The sequence below is a fragment of the Camponotus vicinus genome, unplaced genomic scaffold, assembly GCF_025532165.1.
Source record: "Camponotus vicinus isolate PSW18456_S1 unplaced genomic scaffold, iyCamVici1.0 SCAF_6, whole genome shotgun sequence".
Taxonomy (NCBI): Eukaryota; Metazoa; Arthropoda; class Insecta; order Hymenoptera; family Formicidae; genus Camponotus; species Camponotus vicinus.
The window spans coordinates 4,833,221-4,858,347 of NW_028141978.1; the positions used below are offsets into that span (position 1 = coordinate 4,833,221).

Consider the following 25,127-nt stretch of genomic DNA (forward strand, 5'->3'; position numbering starts at 1 on the left):
ATAAAGGCTAGAGAACAAACGAGAATAGAGACAAAAATATCGTGCAATGTGACGAGAAGTAAAAAAGAGCGAATAAATGCTATATTTCTCCCCAAATTGTAACCCACGAAATATTATATCTATCAAATACATACTTAAATCGTCTTCACATTTTATCATCAGACTTAGAATAAAAAGAGAGAGAGAGAGACTTACATGTAAATTATTATTCAAACTGCCATTTAAAAACTTTTAATCAATATTCTCGCAAATAAATACATATAAGAATCTTTTAGGAAATTATTTCTCTTAAAATTTTTAATTCCCTTTACATTCCATTTTTACACGATTAGATTTTACTTCACAACTGCTCATCGAATGACTAAAATCATCCGTATTCCCATCAATTTCCGGCGCATCAAAATCCATCCCAGACGCCCATCCCGACGCGCTGTAAAAGGAAGAAGGGATAAACAAACCGCGCTACTGCAGTTGGCCCCCTCATTCTAGCCGGCTTTTACGACTGGCACTCAACGCGTTCGAAACAGGCGTCTCGCCCTGAATGCGCGCCCGTAAAACTTAATTGCTGCTGCAATCCGTATATATCGGCAAAAGCTGCTGGTTAACCCCGGCCTCATGTATCGTTCTATGTACGGAGGTATATACGAATCCATCGTGACGGAGCGATGTACATCGCATACGTATCGTTCTCGTCATCCCTGTTCGTCGCTTCTACCCTCTTCATTCCGATCTTTCTTCCCTTCACCCATCTCTTCTTTATTTCTCGCTCATCCGCGAGTATTTTCTTTAATTGCCTATTCTTTTATATTTCTTCCATCGATATCTTATTGATTTCTCAATTTTGATATTTCTCTATTCTCTAAATTTGGAATAATTGTTTAAATAACAAAATTTTGAAGCGTAATAAAAAAATCTCGTGAAAAATGTCTAGGAACAATTTACTCATAATTGATATTTCCCTCATATATAACATAATTGAAAATATAATACTAAACCATGAGATGAGATCAATAGATGCGGAAAATTTCTATAGACTACCATAATCGTCATTATATATCATACTTCACGCGACACAGACGATGGATTGGCGGATGCATTATTATATCTCAAATGCACTAGAATTCGTATTTGATTGACGACGAGACGTATTGAAGAGCATGTTGTGCCATAAAGATTCCCCTTGACAGTTTCAAAAAGCAAAGGGAGAGAAGCGAAACGAGAAAGTGCGAAGTATGAAACGAAAAAAGCAAAGTATGAAACGAAAAAAGCAAAGTATGAAACGGAGAATTATAAATAGAATACATAAAAGAATAAGAAGAACAGCACGTCGGTGTAAACCGATGTATTTAAATCACTGATGTTAAGAATGTTAAGAAAATAGAATATAATAAATGGCAAATGAGGAGTCGAGCAACTGAATATTCTTAAAGGTTTGTAAATCACTGAATGTCAACTTTAATATTTAAATCTTGACTCTTGGCTGAGTTTCAGATTTGTGAAGTTTTGGAAATTTATATTCTCGAAATACGAAAATTCATGGGACGTCACAGAGATAACGCTCTCATTCGTCGACAAAAGGAAGAAGTTGGTATCACAAGAGACTAAACAAAGCATGGAAGACAGAACGTTCGATTGTCACGGGAGAGTCTTCCGCTTCTCCTCGAGCAATTATGCATAATAGGGGTAGCAGCTGGCCCGTAGCCATATCTACCTGTTGCACGAGGAAAGCTAAATCGCTCGTCGGCGCGAAACTACGGCTCCGTTCAAGAGATCGTTCCTGAATGGTAGGAGGTAGGACATTGTGAAAGAAAGAGGCCATGCGTCGATTTAGGGGTGGATTTCCGGCATTCCGGATGGGATGGGAAACGCGAACTCGTGCCGGGAGAGGGTCGTTGAGATCGGATTTCAGTTTCGCTCGTTCGTTTGGGGCAGTGAAGATGCCTCTCGAACAGTGCTTCTTATATGTGTGAAAATGCGCCGGAATAAATATATCTCATCCGAGAGAGTGCCTTTGATCGGAGGACTTACATTAAATGGATTAACGTGTTCAATCGGATTTCAATTTATATAATTTTGTAGAGATCTCACTAAAGATTATGAAGCTCGTCCCAAATTACGATAAATAAATGGCTACAAACGATTACAAGTATATTTGACATCCTGTTCAATTTGCTCGTTATTGACGATACAATTCTGAATTCGGTCAAACGCTAAATTTCATCAAATTTTTTTATATACATGCCAAAAAACACGAGTTAATTATAAAATTGCAGTTGTGCAAGCACAGAATGCGAAGATCCATTTCATAATAAAACAACTCGCAAAAATTATAAACAATTTCTAAAAATAATTTTACAAATTAATGTTTGGAAAAAATATCGAAAATTTGAACAAGATTTCAACCAAAAATTTTAAAATGTCAAGATTTGTGATTTTCTAATTAAATTCTCTTTTTTTTTTTCGTTAATAGCAAATTTTTTCGTTATACGTGTATGTATGTGTCTAGACTAAATCTCTATTTACATTTACCAATACTATCTTCGAGGACAGTAAAATGTTAGTTTACCCGTCAGTAGATACTAGTTGACTATAGTACTACTTTCCACGTTACGTAATGTTAAAATTTCGCACACAAATCAAGCACAGATATGATTCGAAGCAAAAATAAACGAGTTGTGGAAAAATCGAGGTCGATGTTAACGAGGACTTAAGGAATTTTCATAACGTGTTTCAGAATTTTCATAACGTGTTGTAAATCGAAGTAAATAATATATGTCGTATGTAGTTTATAATTTATTGTGTAATACTTTGCACGCTCATACTTTCTAATGCGTGAATTCTTTCCATAATACTCAATTAACAATCCACATCTCTTACATAATAGAAAAGTAATCGAAAGAATATTCTTTCTTATTATAGAAAGTTTTGAAAAAAAATTCTTTCGAATATAAATAATTTTATGATCGCATGAAATTTTATTGATGCCTGTTATTTAATATTTTAATCGTCTCGCCTTTTGCGTATCGAATTATCTTCGAGCAGATCACGCGATTTGCAGTATAATTTTTCGAGCTATGGCACGATTTTGCGAATCTCGTTAGAGATTTTTAGCAAAATACTAATAATAATTTAATTTTTTATTTATCGCCGAATTAAAAATGGAATTATCAATTGCGATCTACTGTCATATTTTAGAAGACAAAGAAATGGAAATTCTGAATAAAGACAAAGTAAATAGAGATTAGCTCTCGTATTGCGCCACGAAAACAAGCAGCAAACTAACTAATTGTCGGTTGAGTTAGTTTATGGTGAATTCCTAATACAAAACCGACGGTATAATTAATTGCCGTCGTGTACCGTTTTAATATAATTATACGACTACCAATGTTATACTGCTAATTGCGAAAGTTCCTCCCAGGCCGGCGGCGCAATGTCGCGCAGCATTTCGTTTGATAAAATCCGCCAGTGCGGAGAAGTTCGGTGTGATACGGCTAATATTTTCCGCATTTTCTTTTTCCCGTGGTTCACAATTACGCAAATGCATTACAGCGGAATCATGATACTCCTGCCATCGCGCGTATCAACTCCGATCCCGAGTTCATATTTCATTACACTTTTCTGCCGCGGGCTCGGTTTAGCAAAAGTTTCATGTATATACAACTAGCTCTGCGAATAACACGGATAACGTGGCGACAAAGGAAAAAAACAATAGATGTATATCGCATCGTTGTAGTTTTCAGCAAAATATATAGAAAAATTAATCGTAAATAATCCATAATTTCGAAAAAATCGACATTATATTATTAATATAATAACATTGTCAGATTCCCATAGCAATTTTTTATTAAATCTATCGTTTTAAAAAAATCACACTTTCTCAAAAATATATTTCATATAAAAGACAATATGATAAAATTAAAAATTATCAAGAATGAAGTCTTTGAGGTAATCACATACAATCTGGATTGAAGTGATTCTATTATTTTTCGATTCTCAGGAATAATAATAGAAAATAAAATTTTTTGAAGAGTATAGGCTACACGATCACTCAGAAATAATTCACAGTTATTTCGAAAATATAGTATTTGTAGCACAAATGTATGTATATTTACATAATTATATGCATAATTCTTTCTAGATCGTTTTCAGATACAAAAACCAGATTAAAAAAATTAACGGTAGTATGTATTTTTACTCCGAATATCATACATCAAAGATCGATTAAATTTTTGCACGTTATAAAAATGCAAAGTACCGCGTTGACGCGAATCAATCCCGCGTTGAAAGAACTAAGTAATTAACGTTCGGCCACTTCTGCCCGATTACGTAATACTGCTGGATTTCTCGATCCTATTGAACTACTTTCGCGATAATTAAGCAGGCGCTTGATAATATCGCCCCCATTTTTTCGCTCGTAATTACCCTTTGTCTATCGGCAAAATAAACTTTTTGCTAATCGAATTCATTTGATTTTTCTCAGAACGGATACGCGGATATACATAAAATTTCCGCTCATCTTTCTCTCTTTAAATTCCACAAATTTTCATATGTTCCGAGCAAGACAAGTCTGACAAATTTTCTTCATTTCTCTTATTTTCTCAATCTTTTTTGGGAAATACTGTAAATCTTTCATTTTTTAGCGTGCTAAGCAACTTTTTCTTTTAGACACATCAAACTGGTGATCATCTACCTTCTTTTCTTCTATACAAGCTCTTTGTTTCCTAAAAGAAACGATACTTATTTAGACGACGCGGTATGCAATTTCAGGGCATGTTAAGTGTTAAATTTTCGTTCTGAAAAATGTTGCTAGCATTATTTGAATTTCTCTGATACTGATTGCCAGCCTCTTTTTTTTATCGTTCGTAATAAAATTTTTGTTAATAACTTTGACAAATTGTTTGAATTCCATATCATTTCCTCTATTTATGAAATAAATATTGAATAAATAAACGCCTGTATGCAAATATTAATTATAAATATAATTCAATATTTGAAAATATGAAAGCGCGAATCCAATGTAACGCAATAAAATTCCTGGGGCTCGATGTTTATATTCCGTGGAGCGTGTGAGCAGAAGAACGTTAATTCCGGCGAGAGGCGCACGTACGCTTGTCGAGGTGATAGACGAAATGCGGTAACGTAATTTTTCACGCATTCGATCCATCCTCAAATAGATATGCACTCGGCGCGACGAGAGAGACGCGTGTTTTTTTCGTGACGTGTACCCGGCTCGGACTATGCGACTTTCATATGGACGCGCTACGCATGCCAATTCGATTCATTAGGAGAGACCGGTACCTTTATACCGATTTTTATATCGAGTATATATAATAACTTCTGCTAGAAAATGCGGAAACAAAAATTTACATTTTTTTTTATTAACGAGGAAGAGAGAGAAAGAAAGAAACGTACGAATTCGGGGCACAAGAAATTGCGGCGGCAATCTCACGTAGATCTACAGACGATCTACGTGACTCGAACGTTGCAAGACGAACGCTTCAAACGCACTCGCTCGGATACCGTCTCTTTCCGCGAGCGAATCAAATTTATCGGGCAAGCAAACGATGCGCGACGACGGGCATCGGTAAAATTTATCAAAGAACAAAGCGTGTCCATATTAGTACATGATTGCAAGAAACTCTTTTAAAAAAATTCCTGCAAAAAAAGTACAAATACAAATTATCGCAAAAATCTGAAGAAAATAGTTTCTAAAAGAGAGTTCATTGAATCATGATATTTGGTATGTTTTTCGCGTTTTCATTTTTTAATTGTAGCGAAAAGCCTCAACAAATACAACTTTTTTCGTTTCTTTTCGCGAGGACAGCGAAGTTTTAAAGCGAAAACGCAAAGTTGCGTACAGGGATTAGCAGCAAAGAGATTCACTCGGTAAGGTGTAGAAAAATAATAAAGAGAGACAACTCGAGGGGTTATGAGAATGGATAACGAGCTGGAGGATAGCAAGGAGAGGTTTAGTTGCTAATTAGCGACCCAGGTATGTGGGTACAATTAATTGGCAATCCGAGTGAAGCTCCAAGTATAGAAAACACGCGTAAATAATAATGGCAAGTATGTAGTTGGAATTTTGCATTCTTGGCTACCTCAATATTTAAATCTTTGAATCGTGTTTTAATTTCAGATTATCGATTTTTTTAAATTGTCCCTAAGAATCCGCGATTTTGCGTTGGAAAAAATATGAGCGAATTATACGCCGTATTTATATGAACGATAAAGCGATATAATATCGGAAGAAAAAAAAATTAAACGACGAGGAAGTGATATAATCGAACGCGTTCACCGTCGTCTATCGTCGTAAAGATCAAGCGGCTGAGGAGGAAAAATAGCTCGTTGGAAAAACCGACGCGATTCGACGGCTGCCGCAAAATCTACGAACCAAGACCGTACACAAACTGGTCTTCACTTTCTCCGTAGCTTGTGTGTTACACCCATAAATGATAAAGTAACGAGACGACGCGAACGTTTCGACTTTCTCGACACGCCGCGCGCTACATTTATGTTAGGTGAATGTTATTCGATTAACATGTGACAACCAAAAGAAACTTTGTAGCTCTATATGCATAAAGGACAGATAAAATCGAACAAACATACATACATACATACATACATACATATATGTACATATACATATATATATAATTGAAATATTCTGAGAAAAAAATAAAAAATTTTCTGAAAATATAGAAAACTCTTAAAAAATGGGGATTCTTAATTGATATTTCTACATTTTTTAAATTCTTTTTTGAGTAATATCTATACCAGTGATAAAAATAGATATTTTCTGGAAAAAACTGGTAAAACTTAGACTTCTATTAAAAATATTAAAATAAATAAAAATTGTTTTATTTATCAATTTTTTAAATCATTAACTGATAGAGAGTCTTCTAATTTAAATTTTATCTAAAATCCGTAATAAATTAAAAATCGATAAGCAAATAAATTATAGCGAATTTTAGTTGGATGCACTAGTGCGCACTAGTGCACATTAAAGGCTATCGTACATATTTACAATAGCATAATAACTTAAATAGTTATTAATTTTGCGAGTTATTATTATCGTTATTCGCATTGAATAATAATACATATATAATAATAATTCGTAGTATTAATTATTCTGCTTAATTACTTATGCTATTGTAAATTTATATATGATAACCTTTAATGTGTATCAATGCGCACTAATGCATTCAATCAAATTTGCTATTAGTTTTATGCTACAATATGTTGAACACAAACTAGATCTATATAGATAAGAATATTTAATTCTATTACTATTACATTTTTCCTATTAAAAACTAAAAATTAATAAAAAATTTAATAACATTTATATCCCCAAAATTTTTGTTTTAAAAATATATTTCACGTATATTAATTTGAGTTTTAAAGAGTTGATTATTATATTATAATTTTATTTTTTAACTATAGTGATTAATATGATTTATTAATTAAAACAAAAATACTTTTTGATACAAAGTTATATAAATATATTTATGTTACACACATATTAGCTATAGTTTTTGCCAGTTTATTATTGAAAAAAGAGACAATAAAAACAAATTTATTATACTCATTTAAGAAGCAAAAGAAGAGGCTAGGAACCAAAAACGCAGGTAATGGTGCGTGATACTAATAATATATTATGATAGAAATTTTGTAGTTATTTATTTTACATACAATAAGAAGCGCAAAAATATATGTTTAAATTCATATGTTCAAATAGGAGAAACATAATATTATTTGACTTTGAAAATGACCCAGAGCAGGGTCGAAACATCGTCGACAGTACAATTTAAACACATATTTTTGCGCTTCTTATTTTATGTAAGATAAATAACTTTACAAAATTTCTATCATAATATATTATTAGTATCACGCACCATTACCTGCGTTTTTGGTTCCTTAGCCTCTTCTTTTGCTTCTTATTTGATTTGTATCATTTGAATTATTTTTACATTTTTACTTTTTGTTATTCATCATCACTTTTTCCATTCACAAAACTTTTCCGACCAATCCTAATTCTTCAACATTCAGACGAAAGAATGTTCGGTTTATCTCATAAATCAACACGTCGAAATATTTGTCGTGAATTTAATAGCATTTATTGGCACATGGGCAAAATTTCACATAATTTGATAACGCAATAGATACGGGATTTCAAATCTAATTTTATCGTGAAACATGTTATATAATCAAAATCATCAATATTCACATAATTCCTATGTATAATTAATATCGTGATTAATTGAAATCCTAGCAAAGAACAAAGATTACGCGGGACATTTAATGGTATTATAAATTATTAAAGACAGGTCCCCGTAAATTAGTCATCGTGTTCATACAATTTGCATATTGCCGCGCTATGTGCTAATTATTGCATCGACCGGATCTTTATAATTGAAAACCTTTTATTTAGTCTCTCTTCTGTATATGAATGTTATACATATGTCTCTCTTATATTGTGGATGTTATGGATAAATCGATACTACTAAACCAATCTTGAATATGATGCAATAAGAGCTTAAAAATGAAAAATAAAGCAATTGAAATGAAAAGAAAATGGTGGCAGTTTTATTCCAGCTCATAATTAAAGGTCGTTTAAAATACTAGTTCTTACAAACAGAAAATAGAAATATACAAAGTAAACATTGTATGTCAATCAAATTTAAATATTTTCTAAAAAACAAGATTAATTTTTTATTATTATCTAGATAGCAGTAAAAGTACATAGATGTCCTACATTTCTTTTACACATAATTATTTATCTATTCTGATACATTTTAGGTTTAAGTAATAAAGTAAACATTCAAGTTTTTTCTATTAATTTCGTGCATGCATGCGATACTAAAAAATATAAAAAAATCCCGCTCAAATTATCTATTTTTTCTCTTTTTTTCTCCCTCACACTACAATACGTTTCATAGCAAAGCGAATGAATGCAATACCGAAAATCGATCAAATTTTCATTGTTGAATATTTAATATTTAATATTACCGCGAGCTATTTTTCGCGCAGTGAAATAACTTGCAAATGAAATCATGAAAACTGACAGAAAGAATAGTCGACAATGCCCGTCGCAAAAGACTACAATTTCTTTCTTTGTTTCCTTTTTTCTATCATTTATTGCCTTACCGTGTGGTCCGTTGTTGTCGATATATATAGCCTTTCATCTCTGGCGCACGCCAACCGTAACCGGTATATACGAGTGTCGGTGGGACAAAGTTCGCATAATCACAACCGAGAGGCGACGACTAATGTGCTTAGCGTAATATTCGGCCTGGGGATTTCGAGAGCACGTCGAGGCGGAGCAGGTATTGCGGCGCATCGAGAGCGCGTAATCGAGATGTAGTCGGATAAATAAGGGAAATGCGGGGAATCGAAGATGAGCGAGCGAGATGCAACGCGACGCGAGTCGCGGAGAAGAGAAAAGGACAGGGGGAGAGAAACTCCCGCGTGCGACTTTGAATTAATAATCAATGCGCGCAGGAAGGGGTGTCGCGCGTACATATATAGAAGCTTTTTGACGTAGGTAGAGAGAGAGAGAGAGAAAGAGAGGAAGAGAAGAGAGAGGGAAAGATGAAACTATAGGATATGTGTATATCTAGCTTACAAAGTTAGTCAATTCCCTTACGGTTGCTCGCCTATCGAATTTCGAACAGGTGTCGGCCGCGTGCTCCAAACTTTCGTTACTCCGCGTTGCGAGGATTTCTCCGCAGAGCTTTCAGTTCCGGCTGCTGTCACGAATATCGGCTATGTCCGGATATGTGCGATCGGGGCAGCATGAGTCGTCCTGTTCCTCGTTTGTTGTCTCATCGCGAGGCAAATAGATGGAGGGTGACTGTCAATTCTCGCGAGACGCACGACGAGAGCTGACTCAACGTGCTCGGATTTGAACAATATGGAAACGCAATTATGAACATGCTGTGATCGAAAGTTGGAGAGTAGATAATTTTGTTACATAATCGACTTTTTCCGCGTAATCCGAAAACGAAACTCGCGTACGCGTGACAATTATGCGAAAAAAATGTTTCGGCAGAATGACGCAATGGCAAGCTTGACGACGGAATGTAATTCAAAAATTGATTTATTTGTCTGAAACGTCACGTGCGCGGCTTTTTCTCATTTTCTTACTTAACGAATACGCAATCGCTCCGAGAGCGTGAGAGTGTCTTTAATTACTTACGGTAATAAATCGGACAGGGATATGTTGGATAATCAAGACGGTTAATCCGTTATATGTATATTTTTTCATACTTGTAATTACGTTGACCAATTTAGCTCTCGTTTCGTCTCGCATGCCTGGGAAAAGGAGCGTAGAGAATGCGTTGATGTAATTTAGTCGCCGGTAGATTTACTGGAAAGAGGAGAGAAGGCCGGACGCATTAATAAAGATTAATTGCGATGGGCTTTTACGTTCGATTCACGACGATGTTGCGAAATATCTAAAAATACATGGCGCGCGCGGATTACTCTCTCCCATGCCATTGCTATATCGTGCCTGATTTGTTCCGATGCATAGAACGTCATTCAATGAAGTCTGAAAAAATTTCTTCTATATGCATGCTTGAACGACCGACTTAATAATCTAATATACATGTGCGAGTGTAATAACGTATTACGTAAATATATAAAAAAATACTGCTGTAGTGCGATCTAATATGAAATTTGAAAACTTGAAAGTTGATAATAAACAGGATTAAAAATTAAGTAGTGCAAGTGCTCAATGATGAAAACATCAATTCGGAAAGTCGTCTATGGACATTTTGTTTGTACCTTGCTATATTAGCTTATTTGTGACTTTTCCTAATTAAGTCGACAATGCATATTTTGTTAATTTCCTTCATCTTATTCTATCATTTAGCAACTGGACAACAAGTTAGCAGATATTATGTACTGCCCAATAATGCAATTTTAACTTCAAAATGATTACATTAGTCTCGACGTCGACGACAAACACGAGAAACGGATGCTTCCGTCTTTCGGTAACCGGAAACAGACCGCATCGCAAGTGTTAATATTGTTAGAAATCCGACTTGCGAGCCGCCTGCGCGACACGAAAGTCACCTGGAAGATTGTAATGAGAGCGGACAAGCCGTCGTCGTTGTGTTTGTAATTTCAACGCTCGAAGCGTCGACTCGGGTCGAAATGGAAACTTCGCTCAAGTGTAAGGAGTTCCGGTGAAATGCTCCTGATACCCCGATATGTCGAGAAGCATGTTCCTCCCTATTCGCACTAGTTCCTTTGAAACGTAAAGTTTCGCTTACGGAGTAATAAATTTATTCGTGTTTCGATGAAACGAACAAGTTGTTAAAAAAAAATAGAGTACTAATATATTTATGATGCGTATCAATAAAAAGCAAGAATCCTAGATATGCAAGATTGAGAATTTCCCAGACAATTTTTTTTACACGGAAAAAGTTCGATTATCCTAATTTTTCGTTACTAAATCGTAAAAAATCACTTTTGCACGGTTTATCCTTTTAATGTCAAAGTAGTAGAACTATCTTATAACGCGAGTTCTTTGGCGAATGCAATATGGAAATGACTTTCAAAGCATTCTGACAGACGAAGAGTATCATGGTTTGTTCAACGTTCATGGCGAGTCAAAGAATCGATGGAGTGGAACTGTCGAAGCACCATGATCAGGAAGGATTAAGAGAATAGGACGTATACCACAGATACGAATTGGAAATATTCGACGAAGTGAAAAATGACAACCGAAAGTTTAATACGATTTATACGGGCTTTGCCGCAAATTTAATTTGATTCTTGTGAAAAGAGCGATATCTGCGCTCGGCTTGATGATGTACTGTTAATTAAATAGGTATTATCCGAATGACCGCATTCCTATTTCCGCTATTTCTCCGCACACAGCCCCTCGAGAAAATAATTATATCAACCACAATAATGAAAGATAATCAGTATTTGATGATTAGTATTCGCGTTTATTATGAAACGTTCGCATTAATTATGACGAAAGCATGCATACGTGGAAAATCGTTCTTTGATAAAAGAACATTTTGCGAACAAGCATTTTTTTCATCGAAAAGAAAAAAAAATTATTGTATAAAAAGACCGCGCAATCATCTCTCACGTACGCCGCTTTATTGTATTATTAAACATTTTAGAAGGAATTTTATATCAGAGCTACGGCCAATAAGACTGAACGCGCGAAATCGATTTAAATTTACGGAACACTTGGACCGAATAGTTGAAATTATTCGACCAAATGAACAAGTTGGCCGAAAATCCGAATAATTGTGGTTGCGGATACAGTGGATGATTCTACGTTTCGGTGAATTTAAACAATATTACGAATCGTTGATTTTTCTATTCAATTACGGTACAATTAAAAATACGAAATTAACAATATTGTGTATAAATGAAAACATTTTCAATGATCATATATAAAAATGAATTCTTGGAGATGTTAGAGAATTAAAGAGAGGAAAAAATGTTCATATTTTAAATTTTAAGGACAATATAAAATTGTTATTTTACTTAAAACTTTCACATTGTTGCATTCTAATGAATTTTTTAGCTTCTAAAAATTAACACATACGTAAATTCACTAAATTTCTTATAATTATAAAATTTTTCATTTCTAAATCATGTCAACGATACATACTTTGAATCGCGCTGAAAAGTGATTTATGAAATTCTATCCGCTATGCGGATTTTATTGTCGAATTGAATTTTTTCACACAATAAAATGCAATACGGACAATCTCCATATATTTGGCGCCATCTCTATCGATGCAATGAAACTGCTGGTTATCGAATTCCCTCCCGGAAATGCCGCGATGTTTAGCGAAACATTTCCTTTGTCTCGATAAACACAAAGATTTTTAGGCAGACTTGAGCTAATGAATTTAATGCGCCACCCTACTCATTCACGGATCTCCTGTCGCGGTTTATATCCAATGTAAACGTGCACACAGCCATTCGCGGAATCCATTAGCGATACATATTACCCATTGCTATTCTTCGGGGTTGTTGCATTTGTAACGCTACAGTGAGCTAGTCTTTGAACGCGATCCTCGAGGGGAGAATACGACATTTCCCCTGAATCGATTGATTTCGTGCGATTGTATCGACAGACAATGCAAACCCAGAATTAATACAAAGGTACTAAAGGCGCCCAAATATATGATAATAATAAAATGCATATATATATATATATATATATATATATATATATATATATATTTTCTCTTCTTTTCAATATAACATATTTTCTTTCGAAAGCCTAAATTCTTCTATTTTATTAAAGCTATAAATTCGTTTCGTCTTATTCAAAGCGAAAGCAAACTTAAATTTTTACGACATCGTTTCTCGACTACATATGAGTATCTTGCAAATTAAGAATAGCTTAAGGGCATCTAAATTTTCCTCAATGAATCATTGGCTTCTTGAAATATATATTGAATTTCAAATCTTCATCTAATATGAAAAGGAGAAAGTTACGGAAAGCTGGAGTTGACTGTGATTGAGACCAAAGTTAGAAACAGGAAGTATTATTATTGGATCGATCACTCGATCGCGTGAGAACGCTGTGACTAGTGTAACCGAAACAGGTTGGTTATCTATTGACGTTGCACATTTTCCGCTAAACTATTGGAGCTAGAGCGCTTATTGACTATCATTTCCGATAGGAGACTCTGTAGTTTCTATTTAACCGTTGTCCGCATAATATGATTTTGACCGAACTAATCGAGCCGATTGCAATCCACCAAAGAGGCACGTGGAATGATGAATCAAACAGCAATCGCGAGAACTATTATACTAACTATTATGTCAATAATGATGTGATATCGCGAAGCAGATGCAGCCTCTGCAATCTTTACTACTTCGTATCGTACTCAAAAATAAAACTATCTTCATTTTTAAAATTTTGCGAACTCAAAAAAGCACAGACTGTATGAAATAGATGAATATAGAATTGCTTCATTTTTCTAATATTGAATAAAAATCACGAGAGGTCGATAAAAATGTGGGAAATTAAAATAAGAACTTGTCTCAGCAAAAGCTCTTTAAAATTTTCCTTCAAAATTTTGTTTTTAGTAACATTCAATGTGCAAGTGTATAGTCCACACGGCAAAGATCATTTCTTGGAATTTTCGGAGCGACAAGATATCGGAGTAATACACACATATTTTATATATATATATATATATATATATATATATATATATATATACACATATACACATGCCTTCATTTTAGCTAACTTACATTTCTAGACGTTCTTGTTCCATCCAATTTCACCGGTTTGTATCCCCTTAAGATTCAGTAACGGTTACAACTAACCACAGTGCAATGCAACAAAGTAGAGGGACCCCGGCGAGCATTTGCATTCGCACAAATTCTCCGATCGAATCGCTCGGTCGACCTCGGTCTGCCCTGTTTACATCCGGACAAGCAAGGCTGGGTGGTCTGTGGCATCGAAACGCAACAAGCCCTCGTGCGCGCGCGAGTGTCATTACGCGGCTCATTTTCCGGCTTTAATTAAACGACATACAAAATTCGCGCGGCACGCCCACATCTTTCTGGAAATTATCGGAAAGCTCCGTGTGTTGAGACGGGTCAACCGTAAACGCAGGAACGCAGTCCACAACTAGGACGGAGTACGCGTCAAGTTCGAATGCGAATTCCGTGATATTTTAGAGAATTTCTCCGACGAGAAATTCACTCCTGTATGTGACACAAGATACGAATAATGTAAAAGTAGGAAAATATCATCCAACTAATAAGAATAAAATATTTTTTCGCATTATATATGTGTGTATGTGTACTATCATATGCTTTTATGACTAGAACACAATAGAATAGTCGAACATTCAATTAGGAGTTAAATCATTGTTAATAAAATTGATGATAAAAATATAATTAAAATTGAATAAAAATTTAAATTCAAAGATTGTTATATATAATAATAATGTATTTTATAATGAAATATTCAAAATGTTAACAGATTGCTATGTGCAGATACGTATATGTCATATCAATATTACAATTTCATCATATCATATCTATTCTTTATCCTTAAACTCTTCTACAAGTTAACTGAATACAGATTTATTTGAATCAAGCGGAAATTCATTTAATTTTCTTTAGAAAGAATAATCTACTCATTGGTATTTTTTTTAAATTCATTATTTCATAGATTTTTCTCTAATGTGCGGCTATAGTTTTGTTCTTTATTTTCATTCATTTTGGCAGCATTATATACGTGCCATATGCGAATCATGTTTATCGACAATTTTGCGAAATGACCAGGAGCTTATCGCGATTTTGCTTCAGCATTGCATGCGTGTAATTACGTTATGTGTGTGTGTATACTCATATCGCAAGAAAAAAAAACACGCACTTCCTTTCGCTTTGCTTGTAATTTTAGATAGTCAAAGTATGCATCGATAGCAACACATAATATTGCTAATAATCTCGATGCAAAAATAGTGAATATGAAATATATTAATCATTATATATATCATTATATATTTAATGACAAGTAATTTTTAGTAACAAATAATCTTATATAAAGAATTCCAAAATTAAGTTCTTTTAATGATAATTTTTTTTAAACTAATTTTTCCCTAGTAAAAATATCGAAGCATCAATAATTTCTAAGTTATAGGCGAATGAAAAAAAAGAACTTTTCTAAATTGTTAACGAAATTCAGTTGAAAATTTTTAAAATAAATTTATTTTAACAGAATTTTATAATTTGAGTATAAATATATATATGATGTAAACATTGGAAACTTGTAATAAATAATTTCCTTCGATATTTTCGCTAAGAAAAAAATGTGTTTTAAATTAGTTAATTTGTTCTAAATTAATTAACAATCTACCATTATAAAGATGAGTGATTTATAAACTTTTAAAATACATCCTACAAATTTTTTATAGAAATATATAAAAATTTGGAATATATATGTATGTGAGATATTCTTTATAAATTATTAAAATATACATATACAAAACATAAATAGAAATAAATAACTTAAATTAAGCATTTAATTTATGAATATAATAAACAAAACAAGTTTTCTACGTTTTTACATACATTTCCTTCTTTGTATATTAAAATTTCTCCAATTATTATACTGAATTATATATACGACGGTATACCATAGAAAGACAAATTATCAATAATACGTGCAAAAACCTTTCGAAACTGTTCCGATTTTAAAAGCTCAGCAACACACCATGTTTCTCCGGTATCGAGCGGCAATCGCGATATTTCACTCATTAAGAATTTCCGTCCTCGCGACAAGAATGAAAAATGGCTTTATTTTCCCGCACATATTGCACCACTCGTGTCGCGGCAAGCCCTTCGTCTCGTGTCTGTGCAATAAATAAAGTGACGCACGCAGTAATTTCAGCCACGCGCGATTGGGAGCTTCGACGATGGGTTTCCCGTCCATCGTGCACCCGTAGCGGCATCAATTATTCGTAGCAGTTAGTTTTTGCTGAATGCAGTGTTCTACATTGCGAATGTCGCGTACTGCAGAAACGAGAGCGAGGGTACGGTATGTTTATTACGCCGAACCGCACGTCGCGAAAACAGACAGATATCTCGTATCGTTCCGTACATGAATGCTACCAACTCGTCGAAAATTAATTAGATACCATGTTCGAAGGAACTTGTAATTAAATTTTAGAATTTTAGAGGCGAAAGCAACGTCTGTATTCTGGACGCATCTATGTGATTCTCTCTATGTGTATATGTATATATATATATATCTTTCTTCCTCGCATCTGTCAAGCTTCCAAGTCACGCACGTTCGAAATAACGTAATCCGGGAGACCAATACCCGCCAATTAATATTCCGTATCAAGTTACCAATGGATCGACACGGCATCCCATCCAGCGTGTCGTACTTTCGCGTTATACATACAATAGGTATTGCGCGACGCGGAATTCGAGTTAGAATTTCACCAGTCGAATGGATATCGTTGCGGGGACAAAGGCAGAGGAAAAAAAAAGATTGAGAGATACATCGACAATAATTGGAAAGAAAAAAAGATATCGAATTTGACTGAGATTTAATTTAAGGAATAATTATTTTTATTGTGGCAAAAATGAAGAGTCTCTTTGGCATCGTTTGATTCATCGTATGAAAAAACAAAAATCTAATCTTTGTAATAAATAAGTCAGAAGTTATCGAAATTCACCTGTATCCTCATGTTGATTCCTTAATGTGATCGATGCGTGGGAGGATTTTTTTAGAAAATAATTTTTTAAACGGATACGCGACATATAAAATCGTATTTGGCGAGACACAGAGATTTTCTTTGATTCGGAATAAACGCGGTATTTCGAGGCGGATTCGCGCGAAAAATTTATCTCCGAAGACGCACGATCGAGTCTCTTTATACGTACCAGATACGCAGAATGATATTGCGTCGCGTCGTGCCTTGAAAATTTTCGAGACAAGAGTCTCTTAGAGATTGCGCTTTGCGAATTTTTCTATCATATTTCACGCTGATAGGATTAATAAAGCGCGCCGAGCCATGCTCGCGTCGCACCGCAACGCGGACAGAGTTTCCAGACTCATTTCATGCAGAATCGAATTGGATTTCCAGGTTGGGGCCGGTGTATATAACTGTGTGTAACTCACGAAGAGAGAAAGAGAAAGAGAGAGGGAGGGGGGGAGGAGAGGGAAAAAGAGAAAAGAGCGAGAGGGAGAAATATACGGCTAGAACGCACAACCCTTTGATGTGCATCGTCGGTTCGAAGCGCCGGCGATGCTCTTTCAGCGGGCGCGCTGCACTTTGTTACATCGACGCTAAATAATCGGTTTATAAAAATTCATGGCGAGTTTAGTGAGGCGGGTTTATATCCAGCAACACTCGGACTGTATACTTTGCTATTCCAGGGGTTGTCCTGTACTTTCCTTTCGCGTTTCATATTACAATATCGCCAGCCGGACGTTGTGACGAGAGCTCGCAAATTGAAAAGTGAACGAGGATATATTCGCGAAGCGTTTCGCGCGTGCGAAGAATATCTATGGGATGAACAAAGTATCGTAGAAGAAAATTAACACTGTGATTCTTTAAAAATTTATATATCTTCAAATCGCGAAAATTTCAGGTCTTGATGATTTTAATAAACTATCATATATGCATCACAAAATATAAAATTTTATATTGTGAATAAATTAAATTTAATTATATTGTAAAATTTTATATTGTGAAGAAATTAAAAAATTTGTACATGATTATTTTACTTATAAGTTGATATTTCTTGGGAAGAAGAGAACCAAATATAATTTAATTTCAAATATTTATTACGCAAACTATAAAATTTTATATTGTATTTTATGTAATGAACAAACTAAATATATTCAGAGAGTGTAAGTACTTTTTTAATATTATTAATTTTGCTGGTAGAAAAGTAAACAATGATAAAATTATTTAAATAGAAACAATCGTATACACTATAGACTAAAATATAGAATGGTACAATTGCTCCCATGGGAGAACAAACCGCGTTATATCGTGGATAAATGGGCAGCGTGCGTTTGTAGAATACTTTATATAGATATAAAATTTAATTCTTCATAAACTATTAGTTTATAAGCAACAAATAATATAGAAAGCACGATCGATTAGATAAGAAATCGATAAGAAACTTTATTATTGTTAGTCGACATGCATATAAAACGAGCATAAGCTAAAAAGAATTCCTCTTTACGATATTTGCACCTGAAATACCTACATCTCTAATCGACCCCTCGAAAAGCCATCGCGCGATTCATCCCATCTCAGTCTCTTCCCTCGTCCTCGAAAATGTGCGAGGTAACGCACGGTTCTGCGCGCTCTTCGCCAGGTGAAATTAAATTAGAAGGAAAATATTCGGAGAGCCGGCCAGTGCTTTTGAACGTGCCACAAGATAGCGAGATAGAATAAAGGCAACGAGTGCGCGTATATCGGTATTCCTGTGGCATAGAGGGTATATTCGCGCGCTGGCACGTTCAAGCGATGCAACCACTAAAAACGTACCGATTCGCCAGCTCTACGTCTTGATCGCCAGACTCAACTTTCAACTCTCGACCGACCTACTCCTCCCTTTCCACGATTCGTTTTTGTCGGAACGTTTCAGACATACACATATATATCGCGTTATCTCTCATTTTCTCTTCGCCTTCTTTTACGAGTAGTCGTTCGTACAATTGTGATGACACATCGAAAATATAACTATACTACCGTTTTGCAACAAATTCGCGAGACTGATTCGAATTTCTAGATCTAATTTAATTATATATATGCAACACGATTGTTTTTTTTTTTAACACTCGGTGTAAAATACAATTAAAAATCGCTCTGTAAAGTTTGTTAAAAAGATAATAAAGCGATTTCTTTTCTCAATTGCAGTTTTCTTAATGCGAAGCTTCGCGACATCGGAGCCGGCAAAGTCGAACACGACCAGCGCTATTTCCGAGAATGACGAGGAAGAGCTACTCGCGAACATGAATCTGACGACATTCAAGGAGAGATACCGGAGATTGATACCCTACATGACTTTCTATGTCGCCAATAACTACTTGCACGCCCAAACTGCGTTGGAACAAAATTACGCAACGGATCCATCGATCAATTTGCTCCGGAAACTTTCGCCGCCGGAGCAGCATCCTTTGAGCCGGCTCGGCGGCGTGCCGAGACGAGGAAGTAACAAATACCGTGTCAATTTACCCGATCAAGACAAGAAGTTTGTTCCATCTGTGCAGTTTGATCCTAGAAATATCGGAGGCGACAACGACTACTTTACACCGGTCAAGTATAGCGCCAAGATCAACTATGCCGAATATTCCACTCCGTCTTATCAGCTCTATCGAGTGGAAAAGACTTATCCCGAGATTACCACGCCTTCCACTCAGATCTTGCAGGAAAATCGATATTTCGTTACCGCGAGACCCCTGCGACCTCCCGTTCCCGCGCGAGAGCAACACTTGATCAAGAAACCGCTGCTTGGCAGCTCGCAGGACGATTACGATCAGGTTACGGCGAAGATACCGAACGTCATCGTTAGCTACCCCAATAAAGAATTCGAAGGTTTGAGATACATCCCGCCACCGATACATCCGAACGTGCAGCAGCAGTCATCCACGTCGCAAATTTATCGAAAACCGAACGTGAATATTAATAATTTAGTCAAGAGTTTTCAGTTGACCGAGCAACTGCCAGAGATGTTGAACAACGACAACATCGATAGCAGTATCAAGACACTTTTAGAAATTCTCAATATTCTGCACAATTCGCGGCAGGAAAATTTACCGCAGCCACAGAAACCGTTACTGTCACCGCCCAGACTGACTAATTATAAACCGAAAACACATACGCGACCAAAAGTGATTACCGAGACGAGATTCCAGGCGACTCCGAATCCTCTATTAATCACCGAAGATCCCGAACGATATAAGGTAGCGGACGTCGATAACGTCCGGATCAAGACACCACAATTACAATCAGATTATAATATAAATCACATAAAAGATGAAAAGGTGGAATATTACATCCCTTATGTTCAGGATATTTCGAATGAATCTAATCAGCAAGGACTCAGACCAACCTCCAGACCTGATACGACCGAACATACCTACGAGATCACGGAAGATCTTAGTGACGACGTCCTACAGGACGAACGGTACACTTTGCCGATTTCTACCGAAGCATCCGTGAGTCAGGAATACGTGGCGCCCAACGAAATTACGCATCCAAAACCGAAAACGTCCTTGAAATACGGTGCGACACGCGGAAAACCCCATGTCGATTATCCAACTTACGCGATTATACCCGAAACTAATTTCTCTTGTAAAAATCAAAGATACAAAGGGTTCTTCGGCGATCCAGCGACTAGATGTCAAGTGAGTATACGCGGAAACATAATATTTATTTATATTTTTGTTTCCCAAATTTTGGAATTTTCAAACGAAATGGCTATAAAATATATTTTTCCAATTTTTTTTAAATTTGAAAATCTTTATACAATCTTTTTCGGCTATTTTAAAGTTTATATTTGCGATTATTTAAAATATCGAATTAATAATAATATCATTTTCAGGTGTGGCATTACTGCGATCTCAATGGCGGTAAATCGTCGTTTTTATGTCCGAACGGCACGATATTCAGTCAGATAGCATTGACTTGTGATTGGTGGTTCAATGTAAAATGCGAAACTACTACTCAATTATACGTTTTAAACGAGCGATTGTATAAATATATTTTGCCAATTATGCCCAAGTTTCCTGAAGATTTTACCGGTCCGGAAGTCGATCGATACTTGGAACTCAAATTCAAAGAAATGGAGGCAAAACTGAAGGAGAAGAAACTGAAGAAGCAGCAAGAGGACAAAAGCAAGCATAAAGCAAGCAAATCGCAAACATCGAATGACGAAGAATAGACGCATAAAATGTTATGTGTTAAATAATTTAATCGTAACGTACGATATCTGACTCGTTGCCATTATAATATATACATTATAAAACAAAAATCGTAGTCTATAAAGATTACAAAGACGAAGAGCTTGCAGTTTCGGAAAAGTGCAATATATATAATAGAGTTATATGTATTTTAATGAGATAAAGAGAGGATCATACACAACATCCTCGCGCGGAAAAATAATAAGTTATAATAAGATTATCTTACAATCTGTTACGGGTATGAAATGGCTGATGATATTATGTATTTCTTCTATTATCTCTAGTCATATTGTATTATTTATCACCGAAAGTGCTCGCCTGTCTTATGGAGCTTTATTTCTTTTGGCCTACTTGGCCTAAATTTATTTATTTTTATTACTGACGTATATATGTTTTGTAGTCCTTGATTCTTTATCGAAAAAAATATTTAGAAAAATAAGTACTCACCTTTTTTGTCTGGCTAACTCGCAGCAGCGTCTCCTCGATGTTTGTGTAAACCTGATTAAACTCGGGTAGTAGGGTCTGGTTCTGTAAATAAAACACATCAACATTTAGATTTATCGCAATAGTGCATAATTATTTCTTTTAATTTAAATAATGTTACTACTAACTTTTTCTGATAATTCCACAAAGTCATGCATTTTGTGTGAGCGCAAAGTGCAATTAGAACAACAAGCCACATTGCAGTCGTTACAAAAATAGTTTAATGTCTCGTGACATGTTGGCGAACAGCTATTCAAAATTGCAGCGGGAGTATTGGGGTCTCCTTCATATATCGGAACCTGTGTGTGACTTTGCAGTGCTCTTCCATGAATCTACAAAGTAGAACAAAATCAAAATATGATACATTTAATTAAAAACACATTTCTTTTATATAAGTATATTAATTTACTTTTGAGTAACAGCAATGACAATAGAGAGCCAGACATTGCGGACAGTTTACGTTAGCTTGATTTCCACATTCATGGCAACATCCTACAAGGAAAAAGAATAAATTAAATCTCTATCTTTTTTAATTTGCAAAAATTAATTCATTTCATGTAATAATGTGCTAACTTTCTAACCTTTCTTTGATATCTGACGTAACTGTGTAGATAATCTATGACAAAATAGAAAATCTTCATCGTCAGTTTCTAATGGATGATTATATGACGAAGCAATCAATCCTAGTGTATATAAATTCAATGGAAGTAAGGATTCCTGACTGCTATCGTTTTCACTAGCAACACTTTTATTACACTTGCAACCAGTTTTACTTTTCTCAATCTTGGCACATTTATTACATATTGGATGTCCACATTCCAATAATAAAGGTATATAGATTCCCTTTTGTATGGCTATTTTGTTCAGTTTTAATAAATCTGTAACAATTTTGACAAAGCTCTTTCTATTTTGTCCTATGCGAGTTATTTACTATAATCTATTTTACAATATAAGAATATAAGATGTCCAAGTTGTACGTTTTTCCATTCATAATAAAAATAATAATGAGAAAATACAATAGGACTGTAGAAAAGATGTATGTCAATTTGTATCAAAGTTGTATTATACGATATATAAAATGTAATTGTATATAAAATATCTGATTAGCCTAATCATAGCCTGATAACATGCATTTTATTATTCTTATTATTATAGAATATAATAATCACAGTTAAGTAAAGTTTTCCCCATTTAAAATACGTATGAAAATATAAGTAAAATAAAACCGAATGGAAAGCATAAGTAGTATATAAAACATAAAACATTTCTCTAATCAACTATAATGTTTTCCATTAAAATCTTGAATAAATACAAAAAAGACACAAGTACTTCTTTATTTATAAGCGTTTCTCGCTATAAAAAACAGCTTAGAGAAGTCATGCTCATAAAGGATTCTAACCTCAAGATCTCATCGGTCGGATTCGTAATATCGAAAACAATCATTTTTACTCTCGCTTTTAGTATTGTTTACATATGTCGTACACGATACATACCGCATCATACGAGAAGGATCTCGCGAATTTGGCAACGCGACGCCGGCATGTATTTTTTCAACTGTGTGTGATGCCGGCGTAAGAATCGATATATGTATACATACATACATATATATACATGTACATATATCGTCGCGTTACGCGAAAAGCCGACTCTGGAATTACCTGGCACGTAGAACTTGTGTTTACAGGCAACGCAAATGACGTTCTTCGGCCTCGTGCTGGGAATATTGTAGGAGGACGGCGATTTGACCCTCGACGCTTTCGCGCGTGATACGTCCCTAACGTACGGATACATCACGCACGGAAAATGGATCCAACTCGCGATTTGTTATCCCGATCAAGAGTCTCTCACTCGACGACGCCGGTTCCTTCGAGGTTCAGAGCGTTCTCGACAAGACGCGATACGTTTGAACAGACTGCTCTATCGCCGCTCTATCGTTCCGCTACCCATGAGCACTTGCGCAACTTACGTTATCTCCTGCCTCGTCTTTTTTACTTGACCGGTCGTATTGTATCAGTACGCAGAGTCGAATTTGAGCTGTCGTTCGGAACTGTTTACAAAGAATTTGTTTATATCGGATAACAAAGTAATCTTACTTTTATATCGCGAATGTTATAGACGTGTAATATGTGGCGGACAAACTCTTGACGTCATATATAGCAACAAACTTCACGTTTAACTCACGTTATTTCACTTGCCGCGCATCTATTTTTTATTTGAATTTATTTATTTGAGAGAATCGAAGTATATTTTTAATCCGAGAATATTAATTTTTAAAATAAAGACGATTAATCGTGCAAGATATTTATATTTATCTCTATTATATACTGCTTTGTTTCCGGTATATTTTACTTATACTTATTTTTTGTTAGATTGATTGATTTTATTAATGTGAAATGAATACTCTTTAAATATTAATCGAGCGATAATAAAATAGAAAGAAATTTACCAATTTTAACGAGTTTGATACTGGATAAATTTCGATTAATCTCATTTAAATCTGGATTACGAATAATCTTCGAAATCAGAAATTCATTTCGAAGCTTTCAATGCTTTAAATTTATCTAGACCATAAAACATAAAATAATATAGGATAGTGCTTAAAGATATGCATAATGAAAATTGAATAATCGTTGAGCGTTCTTAAATACGGATTCTCAGCTGTGATTGGTCGATTTACATAATATGAATAGATATGCAAAACTTTACGACTTGGAAAATTAAAATGACACAACCGTAGTCCAGATTTTTATAATTGAGATTTGTGTGAGCATTAAACGTATCAAAATTCGTAAATTTCTTATATCCGTTGATTAATACATTATCGTGAAATAATTTCGTACTTGAAATTAATGAAATCGACAAGTAGTAAAATATATATCACAGATAAAAATGTGTTAAAAAAGCAAATAATTCTTTGTATTTTGAAAACTAGAAATTTACATGTTAAAAATATATTATCGACCAATAACAATCAAACATTCTTGAGAATTTTTTACCACCTATATAGTATTATATTTTATTACCTACAATCGCGTTATTAAACATCGGAACGTGTATACTTGTTTGCTATTATAACAATCGGTATTAATTTTTATAATGGAAAGTTGAGAACTCATTGACCTCAATCATCAATTGCTACAATTGCTCGATAAAAGTCCAAGGTCGGTTTTCAAGCGATACGTACACAAGACCCTAAGGACTTACC

At 34.8% G+C, this 25,127-nt stretch overlaps 2 protein-coding genes across 4 annotated transcripts in view; one reads left to right on the forward strand and one right to left on the reverse strand.

The window, feature by feature from the left end:
• LOC145973592 (uncharacterized) overlaps positions 1-22,820 on the forward strand; it is a 35,552-nt gene extending 12,732 nt beyond the window's left edge. Inside the window, exons 2-3 of the mRNA XM_083103111.1 lie at positions 19,395-20,884; positions 21,082-22,820. Coding sequence (XP_082959237.1) covers positions 19,395-20,884; positions 21,082-21,420 — 1,829 coding nt within the window. The 3' untranslated portion in view covers positions 21,421-22,820. The remainder of the gene's footprint in view (positions 1-19,394; positions 20,885-21,081) is intronic.
• Qin (tudor domain-containing protein qin) overlaps positions 1-23,887 on the reverse strand; it is a 136,493-nt gene extending 112,606 nt beyond the window's left edge. For 2 of the 3 annotated variants that reach the window (XM_083103110.1, XM_083103107.1), the window contains exons 1-5: positions 23,581-23,886; positions 22,504-22,800; positions 22,332-22,414; positions 22,051-22,254; positions 21,887-21,967 (exon numbers count right to left, since the gene is read on the reverse strand). In XM_083103110.1, the coding sequence (XP_082959236.1) occupies positions 21,887-21,967; positions 22,051-22,254; positions 22,332-22,414; positions 22,504-22,800; positions 23,581-23,713 (798 nt within the window). In that variant the 5' untranslated portion in view covers positions 23,714-23,886. Of the gene's footprint in view, positions 1-21,886; positions 21,968-22,050; positions 22,255-22,331; positions 22,415-22,503; positions 22,801-23,580 lie in introns of all 3 variants that reach the window. The other variant, XM_083103109.1, reaches the window with a different exon arrangement.
• Between the last annotated feature and the right edge of the window lie 1,240 nt (positions 23,888-25,127).